We start from the raw sequence: 20,921 nt of genomic DNA, 5'->3' as shown, positions 1-20,921 counted from the left end.
GAAGTATTCATTCCTGAGAAAGTTTCTTCACTTTTCAGTAGAGACAATAGATATGGAAGAGGCAATTACCCTACCAATTATGTACCTCATTCAAGGCAATCACATCAACATTAAATGCAAAATCTGACTGCCCAGAAAGTTATCAAGTCAGAAGAAAGGCAAAAGAAAATATCACCACAGATGTGACAATAAATGAAACATAAGCAGAGACAAGGGAATTGAGTAAGAAAATTTTAAAAAGAAACCTCTCCATGGCAGGGACTGTGAGCAATAGCAAGTAGTTTGCACATGGAGGGACTGCTCTCCAGCGGGAACCCAGGAGTGCTGAATAGGGATAAACAGCAGATCCACTTCAAAATCACACTCCCAATCCAAAATAAAATGGTAATATGGACATGCCTACAGAAGAGCAAAAACCCTTCTCCAGTTTTACTTATATGGAATAGAATTAATTCAGATTCCTACTTTACTGACACATCTCAACAGCAATCAGAAGCAGCAATCAGAAAAGGATATGAAATGGAGTGAGAATAGGCACCTACTACACATAGCCTAGTCTTAAGCACATAAAGCTGTAGCAGAATTTTCCACTCCTTCTTTCTGAGCTCTAAATGAAACTTTCACAAATAGCACTTTGGAGAAGAATATGGCAAGTGCCATTACAGAGATGAAAAGTACTAACTTGTTTAGCCAGCAAAGTCTAAACAAGAGCAATCGGCCACTGATGCATGGGCAGCTGAAGAGCAAAAATAAAAACCTTTTAAAAGTCAACGAAAAATTCCTATCCAAATAACAGATGCAACTGCTGCCATTATCTATGGGCTGATTTCCCATTCGTCTGGCACCTTGTAGAAGCTACACATCAACAATTCTCTATCCACTGCCAACTTTTGCTTCAGAGAAGTCAAAAACCTTTATCATCTTAAGCCAATGCAAATCTTTAAAGAAAACAGCCTTGGCTAACCAAAAAATTCTTGAGCTTTTCCTGTAGACACAATTTCAAAAGAATGAATAATTTTTCAGAGAGAACAGATGCTTTTGAGCAGTCTGAGCATATTCCTCAGGATATGGCACACACAGAATTTTGTTAGCTGAGAACAAAACTAAAACAAAAGGCATTTGGAAAGCATACAATGCTCAGAATACTTTTTAAATGGTCTGCTAAACCAGTGCAACTGTGATAAGCAACAGATTTTTTCAGGACATTTGGTCTCCTTATGAAAAGCTACAGAATTTATTAAGGTTCTAATAGAATTAGTAAAATCTGCATATAATGATGAAGTTCCTTGTTTTTTATTACTTACATGATTTTCAGTCTGATGGTTTCCTAAAACTTTCTACAATATAGGTCAAAATTGTAGCCAAAGTAATGCAATTAGAATCTTAAAGTGTCTATTTCTATTTATACTGTGACCTATAAAAAGTTAGCTGAGTAATGTCTAAGAGACTAGAGAAGACTGAGCGTTAGGTTTCACCTCAACACCCAGAAAAAAGCTAAAATCTCCACATGGAAACGGGAGACCAAGAACTTTAAACATGGCAAACATTTTTTTACCTTCAGAAGTGAAAAGTTTTAGTTGCTCAAGCCTAAGATTGTGATTGCAGAAACTTTACAGTGTGTAGAACAGTGAGTGAAAGAGACTGAAGAATTCAGAAAGCTACAACTACAGAGAAAAAAAAAATCTGTCAATTTTGCAAGTTAGATTCACAGTACACAGGAAACACAAATCAAACACAAATCAAACTCATTTAGATCATGCAGTACTTCTAAAGAATTTGAAAACCCAACTGATTCATAAAAAAAAAATCTAACTGAAAATTTATTGCTTCACACTTTTTTTAAAATTTTGTAAAATATTTCAGCTTAACGGGGTCTTACCTCATTTATACTGGAAGGAGAGTTTTCAGTTATCAGCTTTGCAAAAAAAAAGAATGTCCCATTTCCTTTCCTCAGCTAAAGGAGTTACATGCAACCAGCAATTCAAAAAATAGATGTCTGTTTAAAAGCCAGATGTAAGCCATAGATGATCTGTAACCCAATCCATCTTCAGCACAGAGTCAACAGCTTTTGTTCTACATGAAATGTGGAGAATTGTCTGCTGCCTCTACCTGTGTTGATGTGCAGATCAAGTTTAGGCCTGTCTGCTCTTCCCCTGCACGTTCTGAGCTACAGTAGTGATTTCCCAACATCCAGATCTGCTGTGTGGCACCTCACTGAAATTTCAGCCGGCACTTGGAGACTTGTAATTAGCAAGGTTATTTTAGGCACTGACCTAAGTTCCAGCAGAATGTTTATGGCATTATGACAGGAAGGAATCCAGTATCATATCAGTCACTTGGTAACCCTGTAAAGCTGATCTTGGAGACGAGACCCTCTAATTCACAGCATAAAATTGAATAACTGACCCCAAATTTACTTCAGCTTTTGTTTTTAAGCTTTGGAAAGAGTGGAAATATCTACTTGGTTCATATTAGGAAGCTTAGAACTTATTTTAGGACCCGGTAGATCATATGCTTGGAACAAATGTATTAATAGGAAGTTATTACTTCCCTAAAGGAGAGATTCATTACTTACAAAACAGAGACTGTTACTTTTGCAATGTTCATATTTGTAATTATTAACTATTGCATTCTAAACGCGAGAAGAAAATAAGTTTGAGTTGTTGAACTTATTACAGCTGGACTCTCTAACAATACCTTTTAGTTTCCCCTTGGTTATTTTGAAAAGGGCTCCCTCTTCTGTACAGGCCTTTGGTAACCCTGGATTCCTTTGGAATTCTCTGGCTGTCTAACTATTTCTGTCATGTTTAAAGGCTCAGTCATACCTCCACGCCCTCATTTAGTGTTCATTCCCATTCCTTCCCCTTTCCCCCCTCCTTTCTTTTTTTCTAATTCATGGATCAGCTTTCCTGCTCCCACCCATCCTCACACTTCCAGTAGTGGCAGACCTAACCTCACACAGGGAGCCACGACAAGGAGCTCATCTGACTGTATAGGTTGGAGCTGTACTGGTCAGCCATTCCATCTGTGTGCACACACACCCAAGAGAAGCTGTTCTGAAGGCACTACAACCAGAAATGCTATGTAATGAGAGAGTTTCCTTTAAAGGAGATGAAACTAAGAGAAGAAAAAACAAACTACAAAACCAACCAGCCAAACAAAATCTAAGAAAAGATGCTGCTTCTGCAAACTATTTCATAACTTCTACACATCACTTATCACAATGAAACTACTCCTTTGATGTTGTAGCAAAATTCACTGGAGGCAAAATAGGCAAAATGCACTTTTAAGAATACTAAAGCACTAAGAAAACAATGGTGAAAACAACATAAACTCCTGCTGTCCTTTTAAAATATCAAAGGTATCCTGAGTTACGTACAAACTTGAGACGGCACTCAAAACAATTAGCAACTAGCTAACCATTAGAGATATCCCAAATAGCAAAATTCAAAATAAAATATAGGCAGCAGTCAAAATCTTCAAATATATCACAAGATGAAGAGCTGGAGTTTTTGAATGAACTGACCATTCATATACTTTTGAGATGGTCAGCTCTCAGAAAGATACTGCAGTCACCCCAGATAGTACACAGCACCTGAACACATACACAGGGCTGAAATCTAAACATAAATATCAGAAACATTATTACATAACTACCTTCCTTCAGAAGAGTAACTTTATGAGAGAACATTTCTTATTAAATACCATAACATAACAATTTGAAGACATCATTAAAGCATTGGCTTGCTATTGCAGCATTGCCTCAGTCAGTAAATACTATAATGAAGTTTAGAACAATTTCTGGCTAAATTAAAAAAAAAATCCTTGCTCAAAATTATTTAAAACAATTTCAGTTAATAATTTCTTCAGTTTCAGCTTAGATAATCTGGCTTTAGAAATATTGTATCTTTCCTAGAAAAACTTCAGCTTTCATCAGCTACTAGTGTTTAAACAGGCAGCTGCATAGGCTACAGTAGATTGTATCCTTGTAGCAATGTGAAATAGATTCTCTAAATTAGTTAAAACTGTAATTTTATTTATGGAAAACAACAGCGTGACACATTGAGATACTATGATTCTACCAGGGTTTCCTCTGGTTTGGGGCTTAAATTGTAAAATACTGAGAAAGAATAACTGAGGGTGAATTGCTCAGTTCTCCCTTTGAAACTTGATTCATACCTGCCTATTAGCAGGAAATCCATTTTTTGTGAATATCAGGTAACTCCAAGAAACATCTCAGAATGTTATTTGCATTACTAGGTAGTTTTTACTCGTTGATTGCAATCCCTGTTTCAAGAGGGAGCAGGAGATGAGTCAAGTTGGGTGAGAAAGGCACTTAGACTACTGAGGAGTTGGAAATGGACAACCATCTTAATAAGGAAAACTACAAAAATCATAAAATCATACCATGGTGAAAGGAATACAAGCAGAATAATGTACATTATGTTAATAACAAACACTGCATAGTAGGAAGACAATTCAGCAAAGGTGCAAGGTTTCATCATAAGTGTTTTGAAAGATCTTTATTGCTAACTGCAAAACAGGACATGTTTTTAGTGAGTTATTCTGGAGATGGAAAAGAGAGAAGGCCAGAAGGAAAACATGAGGTTGGCATAAATGAATGAGTCATATGTTTTCCCTGAAATGCAAACACACTTGTGGAAGGGTTAGGTAAAATGCTCAATGAAGTGACACCCACAATTGATTTCATCACTTGTGTTGACTTACGCAGTGTAAATGAAATTACTGAGGGTGTGGGTATTATTATTACTGATTTATATATTTATTTGCTGAAAATGAGGGGGTTGGCAGTTATTTTAGAGGAAAAAATTTCTGAACTTTTATGAAAGGCTTCTAATTTCAAACTTGTAACATCACTGTAACTTTTTTCAATTACATACTTTTGCTTGAGGTTTAATTCCTATGCTTTTCCCCTTGAGCTAAGCTTTACAAATCAGACAGCCTACAAAATTTGTTTTATGAACTCAACATTTTTTTATATAAAAGACTAAAAATGCAGTCCTTGTTTGCAACTAACTTGATCTTTTATAAGTATAGCCAACTGACTTGGATAAGAAGAGTTAAGCTAGTTTCAAACTTTCCAGTTAAAGAAATCTTCACTGGAAAAAAAAAAAGTATTGATTTAAATCAAAATTTTGCTAAGAAATTTCAACTGGAAAAGCTTCTCAAAAGCAGAATAGGCTTTCTCTCCATAATATCCACTTTGTATAGGTGACTCAAATGTGCATGATTTTGAAAATTGTTTTACAACATTCTATTACATTTCTGTGATTCTCAATGGCAATAAAATAGACCAAAATTCAGGTCTTTTTTCTACTTGTCATTTACTGAATCACACAAGTGTAACTATCCTTGGAGTACATCAAAGACCTATACACAATAATTCAAGGTGGGTATCAAGACAAATGTTGGATGCATGGTCTTCTTCTAAAAGTTTTAAGATAAAAAATCTAAGATAAAATTCAATGGATTTGAAAATAGCAGAATAGGATGGTTTTATTCTCTTGCAGGTAATATAAGCAAGCCTAAATACATAAGTGGGAATGTTCAAACTTAATGAAGATTCAATTAACAGACAGTTTTATTATTTCCCCTAAAATTTTCCCTAAACACCTCACCAAGTCATTATAAGCAGAAATGGAAAACATCTCACTTATAAACAACAAATAGATTGAAAGCAAAACAGATAAATTTTAAAAATACTCTTTTTGACATCTACCTCCATAATTAAAAATTAAAGTTTAACAGCAAATCTCTCCCAAGTGTTTGTCCAATTGCCTGTATTTGCATTTATTTAATATCTTCAGAATATTAAATATATGCAAATACAGGCACCTATGTGAGACAAAGAGAGGGAGCAGACACTAACATCTCCTTTTGACAAAGGAAATAGTGAATACCACCTTTGGCAATTTTGTTACAGTAATTTAAATGGAGAATCATTGAGAATCACTTTTTTCACTGCATACCTATTAGGTTCCCCTTGGCTGCAGCCTGTCTTCCATTAGTACCCAGCCAGGCTGAAGGTTTAAGCTCTTCCTCCCCACACTTTCAAATTCTTTCTTTCAGGAAACAAGGAATTAAACAGACCAGCTTGGAGTGCACACATTGACTCCCTTGTTATTCTAGCAAACAGCTGAACTTGAAAACAGTTGGGGCTGCAGATTTCACTCACACAATTCAAGCTTAGAGTCCTATTTAAAAAATCCTCAGTGCATTATCATTACAAAGTATGAGCTGACATATTTGAAGACATATACTGCAATTCAAAGATTCTAAGTGGAGTCAGACTTCTCTGTTATAACATTTCATCATCCTCCTGAAAAACCAAAAGATAAGTAAGGTTACTGCAGAGGAACACTTCACTAAATTGCATTTCTAAAATTTCACAGAGAACAAATAGAATAAATAGGTTGAACAAGGACTGCACTTTCAGTCTTCTATATAAAAAATATTGAGTTCATAATACAAAAACAGTTTTCTATTTTGTTCTGAAGGATTTAATAATGACAAACTCTAAGCATGATATTTCTTAGGAAATAAAAGGCTGGCTAAAACTGGTTTTCTTTCTCCTATTCCAAGCAATTGATTGTCACATTCTAGACATTTCTAAGCAGTGGGATTACATCATTCAATATTTTTTTAAAGAAAACAGCTGTTACATCCAATATTCATGACCTGTAAGTTTTCCATATCAAGTTATTCAGCTGTTCTTTCAGTCCATGTGAGTTGCAGTGAAATGAAACTGTGCAGAAGACCAAATCGTTTAATTCCATAGTTAAATCAATGCCCATATTGTTCCAAAGCAACAGAAAGAAAACAAAGCCTACAAAAATCTTGGTCTTATCAATGCTTCAGTGGACTGGAAGCCCCTTATTCAACCCACACACAAAATCAGTACAGTATTTTGTTGCATATTTCACATTGCTTCTTATTAGCATTTGATGTGCACAGCTGTATGTGCTATGGGAGGATAATTCTTACAGAACTTCACAGACAGAAACTAAGGAGTGGAAAACTCACACAGAGAGTTTTAAGACAGAGCACAGACAACTTTTGAAGATCCATGCCAGCTCTCATAATCAGCTACCTCAAATTTAGCCTACCTTCCATCTTTTTCACTGGTTTTGTTTGGATTGTTTTGGCTTTTTCAGTGAATGATGAGTACGTTTGGATGAAAGGAGTTTAGATATTTAGATAATAGATATTTAGATGGTCCTAAACTTATCAAAGGAAGTTAAACAAAATCCATTAGTCTCCTTAATACATAAGGACATTTCTCATGCTGAAATTTTATCATGCTGGGTCCATTATGTTTCTAGGATGTTGCTAAATTGATGCCTACACCTCTTCCAGAAAACTGATTTTGTAACAACCCTTACCACAAAATGGTCATTGACTGCTCATTTCGGTTTAAATAAATTTGGAACTGTAAGAGAACCATGCTGCAGAGACAGAGCTTGCCTTAGGGGCTGCCTGGCAGGGTGAGGGGTGATAACAGCAGTGGTCTCACGATGGGTTGAACTGCCCTAACTTGCTCTTACCTCTGATTTCCCTGCCAGTTTACTTTGGACATCCTACAAGCCCTATTGTGCCTGTGTGGTCTGCACTGCATCAAGTATACAGTGAGGGTGTCGTGTAAACAGCTTCAAAACAGTAGGCAAAACCTACTAAAATATTAAGTTACCCAGTAATCCATGGAAACCTGAAGAAGCTTTAATTTTGTATCCAAGAAGGAAGGGCTGGGTTATAGCTATCTCCTTCTTCAGGGACACCCTTAATTTAAACACTGTCTCCTGCTAGTGGTATTTCCAGGCTGGTATTTTTCTGATATAGAAAGATAGCAGAAATTCACTGTAGATACTGATTGGTTCAAGGTTGCAGAAAAAAAAAAAAAAAAATATATATATATATGTACATAAATGCTCACATTATTCTCTGAGGGTTCAATGTCATCTTTACCACTACAAGATCAAGCATTTAATTTCACAAGTATGCTAAAACTGACATTAGTAAAGAAAATTTTCTTCACATAAATATTTTTAAAAACTTGCCAATCACTATTAGTAATGCTCCAAAGTTCTGTGCATGAGACAGCAAACTTTTCCCATCCCTCCTTATTTCTTTCTTCCCTCCTCAGCAGCACCAGGCAGCTCCTGCAGCACTAGATGGTGCTACAGCACAGCTGCAGCAGAACCTGCTGCCTCTGACATCTGCTGGACCTGAAATGTCCCACTGCTCTTTTTAATATTGAAGTTACTAAACATGCTACTAAATACTATTGCCCAGGCCCTCCAGGTTTTCATGTTGTTGTTTTTTTCTGGTTTTTTCTTTGTTTTAACATAAGTTCTAGCTTTCTAGGACCCTATGCTTTGTGTAGTTTTCTTGCCCATGCTTTAAGAATAGAAATAAGGAACAAGAAGTAAATTGACATACATAATAAATACAATTAATTACACACAAAGTAATTTTTAAGGTTATCACTTAGATACTTTATCTTATACAGCGAACCAAGAAGACAAATAGCAAAGACATTCCTAAAATACTACGACACAAAACTTTCACCTTGTGAAAGTAATTTTTTCTAATAGAAATACAATGAAATACATTAGTCACAGAAGTAACTAAAAAAAGCAAATCATTAGAAATATATTATTTACAATTTAAAAAGTAATTCAAATGTGTTCTTAAACTCCCCATTTCTGTACTTCCATACAGTTTAACAGCTTCCCAGGAGTATAAAGTTCCCTATGTGTGCATTTGCAAAACTATATTTAACCTTATTAGTTTTCTGGCTTTCCTTGTGTTACTAAATGCAAATATTTTTACTTTGTGTATTTCTTTTTAATTTATTACAATTATTGTTGTATTTTTTGCTATTGTTACTGTTGCTGTTATCATTATTGTTGTTATTATTATTTCTGTTCAGTTGGCCTTGCTAAGTAGACTTCCATGCGCTGGTAATTTGTCAATTGCAACTGGTTCTGCAAAGAGCACAGTCCATTTGCTGGGAACAGTTTGATGAAGTGAGGCCTTCAAAGAAGACTTGAAGCATCTAATAATTGTTGTTTAATGAAGAATTCCCAGAAATTTTGTAGCTGTTAAATTTATAGTTCCTTCTCATTTGCAGAATTTCACTACCAAAATTAAATCACCTCCCTTCCAGAAATGCTAAAAGCTGTATTTCCTATTCAAGGACAAATTATTCAATCATCAAGGCAACAAAATCATTAGTCAATTATAACAACAGAATCGTCATCTTTCATAGGGGAACAAACAAAACTAAGCATAAAACCTCCAATAAAATTGACAAGGTCAGATTCTAGTAATGCAGGACAGTGTCAACACAAAGCCAGGATGGTGCAGGAACATACCAGGGCCACACTCAAAACTCTGAAGTAAAAGCAAGTCCTGCACCCTAATAACCTATGCATTCATTGATTTGAGCATACTAGAAAACATATTAAACACTTTAAACTGATTTTTTTCACTCCTTTCTGGTCATAGACATTACACAAGACCAGATTTTAAAACAAAAATGCTCTATACAGAAGATCCATGTGTAGTACTGTCATCTACTTCCCTCCTTCACTTTTAGTGCAGCAAGCATTCCTAAACATGTGCTCTGTCAGACTCCTGCTCTTTCCCCAGAATGTGGTGCTGGTCCAGGTTAGGGAAGGAAGCAGGGATTTTTGAAGCAGCCATTCAGCATGGCAGCAGATGACTCAGCATTGTGCTTCAGCCAAGGACAAACAGGAAGAAGAAAATTAAAAAGGACAGGAATCAGATGGGAGTTTTGGAAAACAAAATCTTTGAGAGAGAACCTGAAAACGGCTGAAAGGAAAATAAAGCAGGAGAGAGAGGCTGGAAATTAAAGCTAGTAACCAACAGCTAGAACGTGATTTGCAACCTAACAAATAAAAGTCCCAAGCCAATCTGCACCTGAATCTGACACATCTTGTGAATAAAGGAAAAGGCATTTTTCAGATGTTTTGTAAGACACCCATATAACATGGGCTTTTTCTTGGCAATTTTCAAGCAACCTCTTTAATAACTTCAGATGTGGCTCTTACAGATTCTGATTTGCCGTCTCCTGTGTCAGATAACACAATAGAAAAGAAAATCCATCTAATAATTGGGAATTTATCAAAATTCACAAATCACACCCAAACACTGTAACTACACGCCTGAGCACAGTAATTTAAATTGCAGTGGAGGTCACCATGAAGTCTTTGCTGCTCAAATGGTCAGTTTGGTGATTTAGCTATTCGTTAGCTTAAAAAAGATAAAACCAACATTGACAGGTACTATAACTATTTTCATTCATACTTAGGATCAAAACTGAATCTTTAACAGATTTGAGAAGTTAGTCTTGCAGATTTCAGCCGAAAATCAAAAGCATATCACTTAAATTGTAATGTGGCTTTAAAAATGTCTTCATCACATCTTATTCTACCTGAAGTTCTGAAGTTTGAAAGTAATACAGCATTCAGGATTTTGAGAGGTCTTTGAAAGCAAACAATCCTATTTGTAACCAGAAATGCAATGTTCCTTGGGAGAAAAGAGAGTGGGCTCCCTTCCCATGTGTTCTTCAATTTACCTCTGTTTTAATTCCTTCTACTGAACTGCTGGTCTAGATTCCTAAACAAGGTGGATACTTGTTTAGGAAGAGTACTCTCTTCAAAGAGTACTCTTCAAAGTACTCTTTGAAGAGAAGGTTATATTTGTAATAATACATATGAGGCTATCCATTTTACTGTGTAAAATCTGGTCTTTTAATCCAATGTATCAAAATTATCTATTTCAAGTTAAGATTCTAGTCCCGTGTGAAAAAGGGATCCTGTACCTGATAACAGATAAACAATTGTGTAGTAATTGTTTTGTCACAATTAAACAGTTAGACCAAGCATCTGAACTATTGGGAAGTCCCCCTAAATACTGTATGAAAGAAGTGCAGATGGCCTTAGCAAGGAAAACACAGGCTAGCTGCAGTGGTGCCACGTCTGTACAAATCCTACTGTATTGCCTTTGGAAATAGCCCTTTTCCCTTTGTTTTATCATGAGTCTTACAGTACCTGATAATATTCTTAAATGTCCAGATTGTGAAATTCATTTAGGGCCTAAAAATCCCAGATTTATTTAAAAGTATTTTAGCCTTGTCTTCTTCCTCAAAATAGCCGTGGAAGAGCAAGAATGTTCAGTTTAGGATCTTAGCTCCATGATGTTAGAGCATAGTTAACTAATTACTTTGCAGACTTCTGTTTGATGGTTTTGTCTGCTTGGCTGCTGGACAGTGCTCAGCTGTAGAAAGAGATGTGAGCCATGCCTTCCTGATCCATTGTTCACAGGGGTCTTAGGATGAGGGAAGCAACGAGAAAGTTGACTCCATGTTCAGAAGGCTTGGGTTATTATTTTATGATCTATATGATGTTAAAAACTATACTAAAAGAATAGAAGAAAGGATTTCATCAGAATAGAAAAGGAATGAATAACAAAGGCTTGTCTCTGACCGAGACAGTCTGGGCAGGTGGACTGTGATTGGTTATTAATTAGAAACAACCAGATGAGACCAATCACAGATCCACCTGTTGCATTCCACAGCAGCAGATAAGAATTGTTTGCATTTTGTTCTTGAGGCCTCTCAGCTTCTCAGGAGGGAAAAATCCTAAGGAAAGGATTTTTCATAGAACGTGTTGGTGACACCTTCCATACAGGCTGATTGTATGATCAACCACTTCGCTCATCCCACACAGCTTGATGGTCTTAAAATACAATTCTATTTCTTTATTTTGTGGGGTCTTTTGGATAGTTTACTGCACCCTAAAGTACAGATACTTGGGACCATTTAAAATAAAACATTTCTCCTTGACTATAATTTCTTTTTCCCAAAAGGTACTAACCATATTCCATCACATCAGTGTATATATAAACAGACATACAGACACAGAGTACCCCCTCAATATCTGTGAGGCACAAGGTCAACTGCAAACACAGAGGTCTTACAAACATTAATGGTGCACTAATGTGAACTGCAGTATCGTTTCTCTAGTGTTATAGTGCAGGTAATTCAGAAGAATTTTTGAGAAAAACCAGAAGTGCATGAGGAATAAGTGCATATGCAAACACTGAGGTAGTAGTGGCGCTGTATTTCTGTTATGGTGCTACAAACATACACATACAACTTACATGCCCATACATACACATGCCCATATATGTATGTCATACACTTACACATGCCCATATATGTATGTCAGTTATAAAAATAACATTTCATCATTTCAGATCACAATCACACTGGAAATGCACGTTTAAAATCATCTTTTCCCTATACGTTAGCAGATAAGCTATGATTAAATCTACAGAACCTATTATGAAGAAACTTGCTTTCTTGCCTGTGGAATATCTGCATTGTTTTTTATCAGTAGCAAGTGTATTCATCTCTACACAAAGAGATGAAAGGCCACAGCAAAAGAGAAGGCTGTATCCTGAAGCTTGCTTCAAGGCCCTTTTGAAGTGTGGAACCACAGTGAAGGGCGTGTATGGCTCCAGAGCCAGCTGAGGAGAATAAAAGAATATGGCTCAGACATTTGTGTGATGCCTTTTCTCTGCTAACACAGATTAGGGAAAGGAAGTACACTGCTCAGTGGGAAAGGAACATTGCAATGTACTACTAGTAGATTTTCTATTTTGTGAAAGCTTATAAATGTTCTGTCAGAACTTTGGAGTGCTGTGATTGCTGTAGTAGTAGCACTGTAATGCAGTGCTGCTTTATGACTTTTGAATTACATGTGTTTTCCAAAAACGAATAGAAACAAGTCCAAAAAAAAAAAGAAGAGCTCCATCTTTTGAAATGCAAGGGTTAGAATCATAACTGACTGCATGAAAACTGCTGTATTTCTCCAGGGAATAATTTACAGGGAGAAACTGGCAGGTATTAGTTTTCTTTTTGCCTTCTCCACAAAAAAAATACATAGAACCTGTTTGTTTTGCTGACTTACAAAGCAATCACATCAATCCACAGCAGGGTTTCCAATACTTAGCTACTGAAAAAGGGATTTCATTCTTGCACATAATGCAAGAGGCAAATACCCAAGGTTGTTTAAAAATCACCAACTTTTCAGAACCTGTTCTTACTAAAATACAAGTTTGTTATGTAATTGAGATATTCATGCTGTATTCTTGGCATTCAGACAGCAATCATCCTATAAACTGAAATTTCTTCAGTCAACTCTCCATAATAAAAGCTCATAAGGAAATTTTAAGTGTAATGTAACAAACTAAAAAATAAAAATTTCTTACATTTTGTGCAATTTTCTATGCCTTTCTGTGACTGTTCCCTTATGCCATATGAGAGTTTTTAGATATCTATTATAAGTGACACATAATTATAAATTGAAAAAGTAAGAAACTCAGCCCCTATAATGGCCAATAAGAAATACATCCACAAAGACTTCTGAAATACACAAAGCAAGAAAACACCTGTGAACATCATTGTTCTCAATGCAGATCAGAAACAGGTGACTGTCATAATACATAATATTATTCTACCTTGTAGCATAGAGACTCACACAAATCATCAAGAAAAGAATCCCCACTAGGATTTATGTGGCATTGCTTTTCTGTGTCTGCTTTTGTTTACACACACATCTCTTCTTGCATAGATATCCATTAAAAATTCTTGCAACCATCACAGCTATCTAACAAATTCCTGTCACTTACTTTTGTATAAAGATAATTATATACTGTCAATGACCTCTCATTTTAAAATTTGATAGTTCTAAATCTTACTCACACCACTGAAACAGTATTAATTTATGGTTTTCCAGGAAATCTGAACATCAGCATGTGTCATAATCATCACATACACAAATATTAAACAACACAATACATTCTCTCAGCAAATGAATTACATTCTCTCAGTTAATGAATTTTCCCAATGGCTTGACATACAAAATTTTTTCATCATGATGAAATTTATATCATTACAGCATTGTATCCAGTAAATATTTAAACTTTAATCAGACTAAGATATTGGCTAGAGGAGACTGCAATAGGCAACATCTGTGCTGGAATATGATAGTCACTTTAATATTTCTCCAGAGACCACTGGTAGAGCATATTAGCTCATTTTCTACAGCCAGCATTAACATATTTTAATGTAGGAGCAATATGGAGAGAGGAGAGGAAGAAATAATAATTGTATTGGTTCAAAGTGCACTTAGATGCATTCATGTCTTGGTGATATCTACAACAGAAATTTTGGAGTAAGTATGTTTCAAAAGTGTAAATATCTAAATGAAAATGAGATTTTGCAGAGTTTTTATTTTAGAACTAGAAGAAATTGTGAGTGGTAGAAGATCCACTTTTTTCCTCATCACAGGCAAACGTTCACTTTTTTCTTCCCAGTCTTCTGACTGCTGAACAATCTAAATGTCTATTTTAGGACAACCTCAACACCTCCACAGCACTGCAGATGCTGCTGTACTCATATCTACAAACTCCCTGAATTACACATCACCCTTCTCTGTCCAAATATGTCACTAAGAACTAATGAATGCATCTCTATCCTTGGAAAAAAAATATCATAGGTTGCAGAATTTTTGCTCAGTGTGTCGTTAGGTGTTTAGAAACTCAAGTTGATTTAAGGAGCTATTCATATTGTCCCTTGCTTTAAGGGAAGGGCTTAGATACTCCACACATCATTCAAAATTCCTTTCCAAAGGCCATGTCTGTGACCTCAAGTCAGTCTATCAGGTAACCTATGCATTTTCTTTTCTCCTATTTTTTTTTTTTTAATCTGTTTTGCCCAAGCCTGGATGGAATATCCAGTGCTGATGTTCTACCCCTCCAAAGAATTTTCAAATCCCTTCGTCACAAGAACACTAATTCCAACAATTTTTATCGGTCACCTTTCCTGCCTCTTCAGAAAGATAGTCCCAGCTTAAAAGGGTCCAGAATGCCGTCTGCAACATTTTTTAATTATTCATTTCTCCTGATAAATTATGCAAGCCAGATCTTCCATTATCTCTGGGGCTACCAGTTAAGGCTTCTCCAGCTTTTAGCTATTTTTATTCCCTTGATACACAGATAACAGCAGACTAACCAAACAGTACTCACTTCTCTACTCAGAAACAGATAGTAACCTCTTATTGTTTCTCAATTTTTTCTACTTTTCATTAGCTCCCAATTCTTTGAGCCTCTAATTTTGTTCTAACCAACAGCTTTCTAACTTAATTTGATCCAGCTTTCTTTAGAAGGCAACTGAGTCTCTGGTAAAATACATCTGCTCTTTCTGTGTTCATACAAAGCAGTCCTGCACCATCTTGCTCAGTTGTCATTTAGCTTATAGATTTCTAAACACCACAAAAACACCTCTGTTGCTCATTTCAGTGTAAGTATTCCACTGCCTAAAATTTTGCTTTTCTGAGCTCAGGCTGCCATGAATGCAGACAAGGAACTTTGCACCTAATTTGTAAAGTTAATTAGTACCTAGAAAATTGGCTTGGTAATCACTTTCATGCTTGGAGGCACCGACCTGGTAGGCAAGTGAGCAGCCCAGAATTGCCCTCTGCACAGAAGTAGCCTCTGTTTATGCTTGATAAAACATAACAAGGGATTTGGACAGGTTTTGAGCGATGCGGGGAACGTGATTTTTCCTCTCTTAGGCAGAAGAGAAGTTAGCCCAAGAGCTACAAAACCAAGATGGCTTTTACAGGTGCACTGTTATTGTCATAGAGCACATTAGGATGTGGTAAACAAGTCACATCTTTTTCCATAAGAGTTTCACTCTGAGCAAGACCGTAGAATTGCCAGACAAGCTGGAAGGTTTCTAAGCAATCTGATTGTTTGACCAGATAACATTTGAAAAACACTGATCTATTTCTGCTATTTCTTGACTTTTTCCCAAATCAAGGAGTATGCTCAAGCCACAGGGGAAAACTGAACATTTAAAAAAATGTAGGCCTACTAAACTATTCGGAAAATTTTAAAAAGCTAATTAAAGAGGAGGGGATGAGAAAGAGATCTACTGTACCCTGGGTTTTACAGTTTTTCAAAATGCTCATAGTGTAATGGAGAAAGGAATAACCTCTACCTAACTGTAGATATATTACACTCTAATATGCTTTAATATCTTTAAGAACTTGTTTTGACAATTTCTCACACTGTCCTCTTAGCCAGGATTTAAGTTCAAGGAAAAAGAGCAGCTGAAAAGTCTTTGTCCCTCAAAACAGTAGAAACAGAGACAGTGAAAGGATAATGGTTACAGGATTTTTGATCTCTATCCAAAGTTCATGAAAATTTTCTGGTAGGAGTCAAGAGGAAAAGGTGAGAGATTCAGTCAAAAAGTGCTTGTGACTGACCCAGGAATCCTGGAAAAAGATGACTGAAGCCTCTCTACTAGGAAAGAGAGACAACAGAAGTGTCTGCACAAAAGACACTGTCATAGCATAAACTGTGTTTGTTTCTAGGTCAACATATGATACATGGTTCAGATATTAAAATCACAAAGCAGACAGCCAGTCTGCTTTACTCTAAAATAGGTTATAAATTAACAGACATCTCAGATACAGAATATTACACTAGATCATCCCAAATTGCCTTTTTTTTTCTCCAAAAGATACAAAGCAGCTATCAATAGTTTGAAACAGCAGACCATTCCTTGTGAGAGTTAAGGTATATAAAGTAAAGCAGAACAGGAGCTGAATCCAAGTTACACTTCAGAAGGATTCCAAGGAAGATTTTGCTGTTAAAGCAAATATATTTTATTAAAAATATAAAAACTAAATGGATCATGAAAACATCTCAGCATTTTAAGACAATACAAGGACACAGAGAGCACTTCTATATTTGCTTGTAGCAAATTCATAATTTTTAAAAATCTCTTTTACCATATTTGCAGCTGCTAACAGCTACAGTGAATGTGTTAAAGCAATGTAAAAGTATCATGGAACAGCTTGACTGAAGTGTGATGCCAGATGAATGACTAAATTGGGGCATTCTGGAATCTGAAGAGTTACAGTTCATCCAACTGTATTCCTGAAGCACTCATGTGAAGCTGAGCTTTCCAGGAAATTTCTCAAGGGACAATATAAGAAAAACCTCCCACTCATGCTATGTGGCTAGTTCTGAGAAAGGGCATTGCAAAAGTGAGACAAACAAGAATTTTCAAAGGATCAGTGGTGGCTAGTGAAGCCCAAAGTCATGTAGCACGAAAAGAGACCAGCAGCAAACACCAAAATCCCTAGGGAACAAGCCACAATAAAGAAACAATGCTCTTGATCACAGAAAGAGCAGAGGCACAGACAGATCTGCAACTGAGATATTGAGAAAATTTTCATAAGATAAAGAGATGATCTGTGTGCTGAGCAATTTTTCCAAGGAATAATACAAAGAATCTGCTGTAGCCTGGATCCCCAAACCAGTCTCATCACCACAAGCCAACTGACAGCCAGAGGAAAATCAACTCTAAGCATCCAAAACAAATAGAAAGATTCATGAAAATGGAATCAGACATCTCCTGGCTGAAGAAAACAAACTATGAGAAAATGAAAAATTGTTTGTATTACTGCTACATTTGCATTTTGAAAATTCTATTCAGTAACCATTATGTTATAGACTTTTATCAGTGTCCATATAATTAATTTTTTCTCACTGTGATTTGGACAAAGGAGCAGAAAGAAGATTTCTTAAATTGGCAGATGAAAACAATGAGAGTGCTTGGAGAAGATACTTGTGGAATGAGATAAAAGAAAATAAAATTTAAATAAATAATAGACAAAAGTAAAATCCTACATGTAAAATTTCATGGATAAAAGAGAGGAGAAAACACCACATTGTGGGAAAGGAGATTGGGAGTTGCAGTGAACTACAAGCTGAACTTGAATTAGGCGTATCCTGCTGTTTTGGAAAGCAAGAAAATACTAAACTGGTATGTATTGTCTGAGAGATATGTGAAACACTTTTTCCACTCTACTCAGCAATGGTCAAGCTTCACACCGAGCCCACTGTCAAGCCTGGGCACAACAGTTCCAGAAGGACACGCATCATTGGGAAGTAGCCCCTAAGGAATAATAACAGAGGGCAGAAGAAAAACAATATCTGTATCAAGCTGTAGTTGGATTTTTTGTTTGGTTTGGATTTTTTGGGTTTGTTTTCTCTTTTGCTTAGTTTTTGTTGTATAGTAGATAAACTATTCAAAATGTATCCAAAATCTGTGTTATACCATATAAGATCATTTAACAACACTTGTTTCTACAGTCATATTTCTTTTTGTCTGTATACAGTTTTACAGGTCAGCAAGTTACAGAAGTTCTGTCTTCCTAATGTGTTTACATAGCTAAAACCCTTAGGACAGTATTTTATGAACTCCCATTGACTCATGTGACTTCACAAATAAACTCTACAAAGAAGAAAAACCATGAGGAGTGCTATTCATTCACTGACTTCCATTTAGAAATAAAATGTATTAGTGGACATAAAAGGGTGAGCTATACGTACAGAACATTCTCATTTCATAAGCAGGCACAAATCAGTTCTGCTTGTGCTCTGAACCAGCCCAAAGCTGGGTGCAAACACCACCCACAAGCTCCACAGAGCTCCAGTTTCACCTCAGTGCTGCATTAATACAAGCAATTCCAGATCAGAACTAGCACCAAGCCCAGCGAGAATCCTCATGCCTGCCTGCAGAAGTCTTTCCACGGTATCTGCTAAAAACTTACTGCACATTGTGGATTTAGTCCTTTCTTCTTGTCAAAAACTGGCAATGTCTATCCTAATATTTTTAGGAAAATGGTGGGACCATTAATAAATCAAGATCAGCTCTCTATTTGGTTAGGACTGGTTACAGTACAATCACCCTGGTTGGTGTTAGTACACAGTGTTGTATTTTAAGACAGCTTACAGCTACAGTCCCAAAATAAACACAAATAGAATACCAATGCACTGAGTGTGAAGGAAGAATGTGCTCTCATAAACAGGCTTCAGAATGCAACTCTGAAGACAGCTCACTCTGAAGAGATAACATTTGTGCTATTTTTGGAGACTGCTACCCTCAAAAGTATGCTTCATCTCCTGCAGCAAACCAGCCCATGCAAACGAACATACACTTATGGTCCCAGGCACCAATTATTTGAATTTTGCCTTGAATTTTAAATGAGTGTCCTCTTTTACTGGAATTTTATTGGAATTTTATTTGGGAATTTTAGGTACAGAAGCCCATTAGAATCAGTGGGAATATTTCTGGGCACTTGTGAAATGTCCAGTCAGGTTACTGATAATGTTTTATTGCTTGCTTTTGGAGTATGAACATGTTCATGAATATGGTTATGACTGTTGAATTAAGTGATGAGCAAATAAGGTTGCAAAAAATCTGATAATTGCGTGCTTTCTATTATCTCCCTTAAAAGGATTTATTCACTTTTTAACACAGGCTGCCAGATATGCTTCAGCAGTCAGGAAAAGCCCTTTTGTTGATTTTACTAGCAGCAGAGTTGAATGAGAAACCCATCCTACCTTCAGCTGCACCAGGTGCACATCCACGTGCTTGCTGTCCGAGTCCTGCTGCACGGAGTAGGTCAGGTCCCGGACCCGCTCCGACGTCATCCGCAGCCAGGTCTCGATTTCCGGCAAGTGCAGAACAATCTTCCAGTCAGCCCCGGTGTGCAGGGGAGGGGGCTTTTCATACTGCTGGCCAGAGTCTAGGTCCTTCATGACATCCCCTTCCCCTTCTTGTTCCACTGTAGGAGTCATGTTTATGAGCATGGGAGAGGCATCAGATGGCATGGGATCCAGTTCTTGTGTCCTCATGGGAGAAAGTGCTACATCCATGGCTGACGCCCCAAAGCCTAAACCATACTTCTCTCAAAACCAGCTGCAAAGACAAAAAGAAAACACACCGCTGTTTTGAGACCAAATTTAGCAACAAAATGCTCAAAGACAAGAATTGATGATGTCTGAGATTTATTGCACATCTAAATAAATTCTTCACCCTAAAAGTCTATACTGAAGTTCTAGACCAAATAGATTTTTTCAAAATAACCTTGTTGATTTAAACACGATTCTTCTATGTGAAAAATAACAAATACTGCATTTCTCTCATTTTATTTTCCGATCATAATTTTTCATCTAATTTCCAATCACCTTGGAAATTATAGTTTTCATTAATGAAAAATACTTTCTGATTTTTTACACCGTAACGTAAATAAATGAACATTGACAAAGTCAGCAGAACTTTACTGAACTCCACAAGTTAATACAAGACTGGTATTCATAAACCAGTACACATTGGACCATATTCCCTGGCCTGAAATTTAAGACTAAACACAGAATATTTCAAGATTTATTTAAATTTCCCTACTGTCCACCTGACTATTGATCACATACAACAAAAAATTTGCACACAAACTTGAAGCAATTATTGAGGACGCTTGGTTGATTTATTGATTTTCCTTTTGAACTTTAAATTATAGTAGATTATAGTAAATTTTGTTAGATTAAGAACTGTTGCAATAAGCAACAACTTTAACAAAACATAGATATAATAATTCCCAAGGTTAAAACATGTACTTAAAATTAAAACACCATTTTACAAAGTGGCTTTATGAAAGGCCAAATGCTGTGTCTTCAATATTCACTTATGAGATCCACTAAAAAAAGTAAATAAAACATTTTACTTTGTACCTCTTCCTCTGTATGTTCTAGTTACTTGTGTACTACACATGAAGAAGGTTTCCATAAACCCTATACGCATAAAAAAAAAGGAAAAAAAACCAAAACCCACAAAAACAAACAAAGCAAAAAATAACCCCAAACAACTTTACTTGCTTAGCATAAAATCTAGAAGGTTGTGAGAAAAACAGACTTTTCAATGTTAAATCAACACTATGACTACTGAGTTATAT

At 36.2% G+C, this 20,921-nt stretch overlaps 1 protein-coding gene across 1 annotated transcript in view; it reads right to left on the bottom strand.

The window, feature by feature from the left end:
- AKAP6 (A-kinase anchoring protein 6) overlaps positions 1-19,881 on the bottom strand; it is a 211,338-nt gene extending 191,457 nt beyond the window's left edge. The window contains exon 1 of the mRNA XM_050975869.1: positions 19,534-19,881. Within this exon, the coding sequence (XP_050831826.1) occupies positions 19,534-19,848 (315 nt within the window). The 5' untranslated portion in view covers positions 19,849-19,881. The remainder of the gene's footprint in view (positions 1-19,533) is intronic.
- Positions 19,882-20,921: the final 1,040 nt, after the last annotated feature.

Source organism: Serinus canaria, chromosome 5 (genome assembly GCF_022539315.1).
Source record: "Serinus canaria isolate serCan28SL12 chromosome 5, serCan2020, whole genome shotgun sequence".
In the NCBI taxonomy this organism is placed as follows: Eukaryota; Metazoa; Chordata; class Aves; order Passeriformes; family Fringillidae; genus Serinus; species Serinus canaria.
This window is presented reverse-complemented; position numbering and strand designations above follow the sequence as displayed.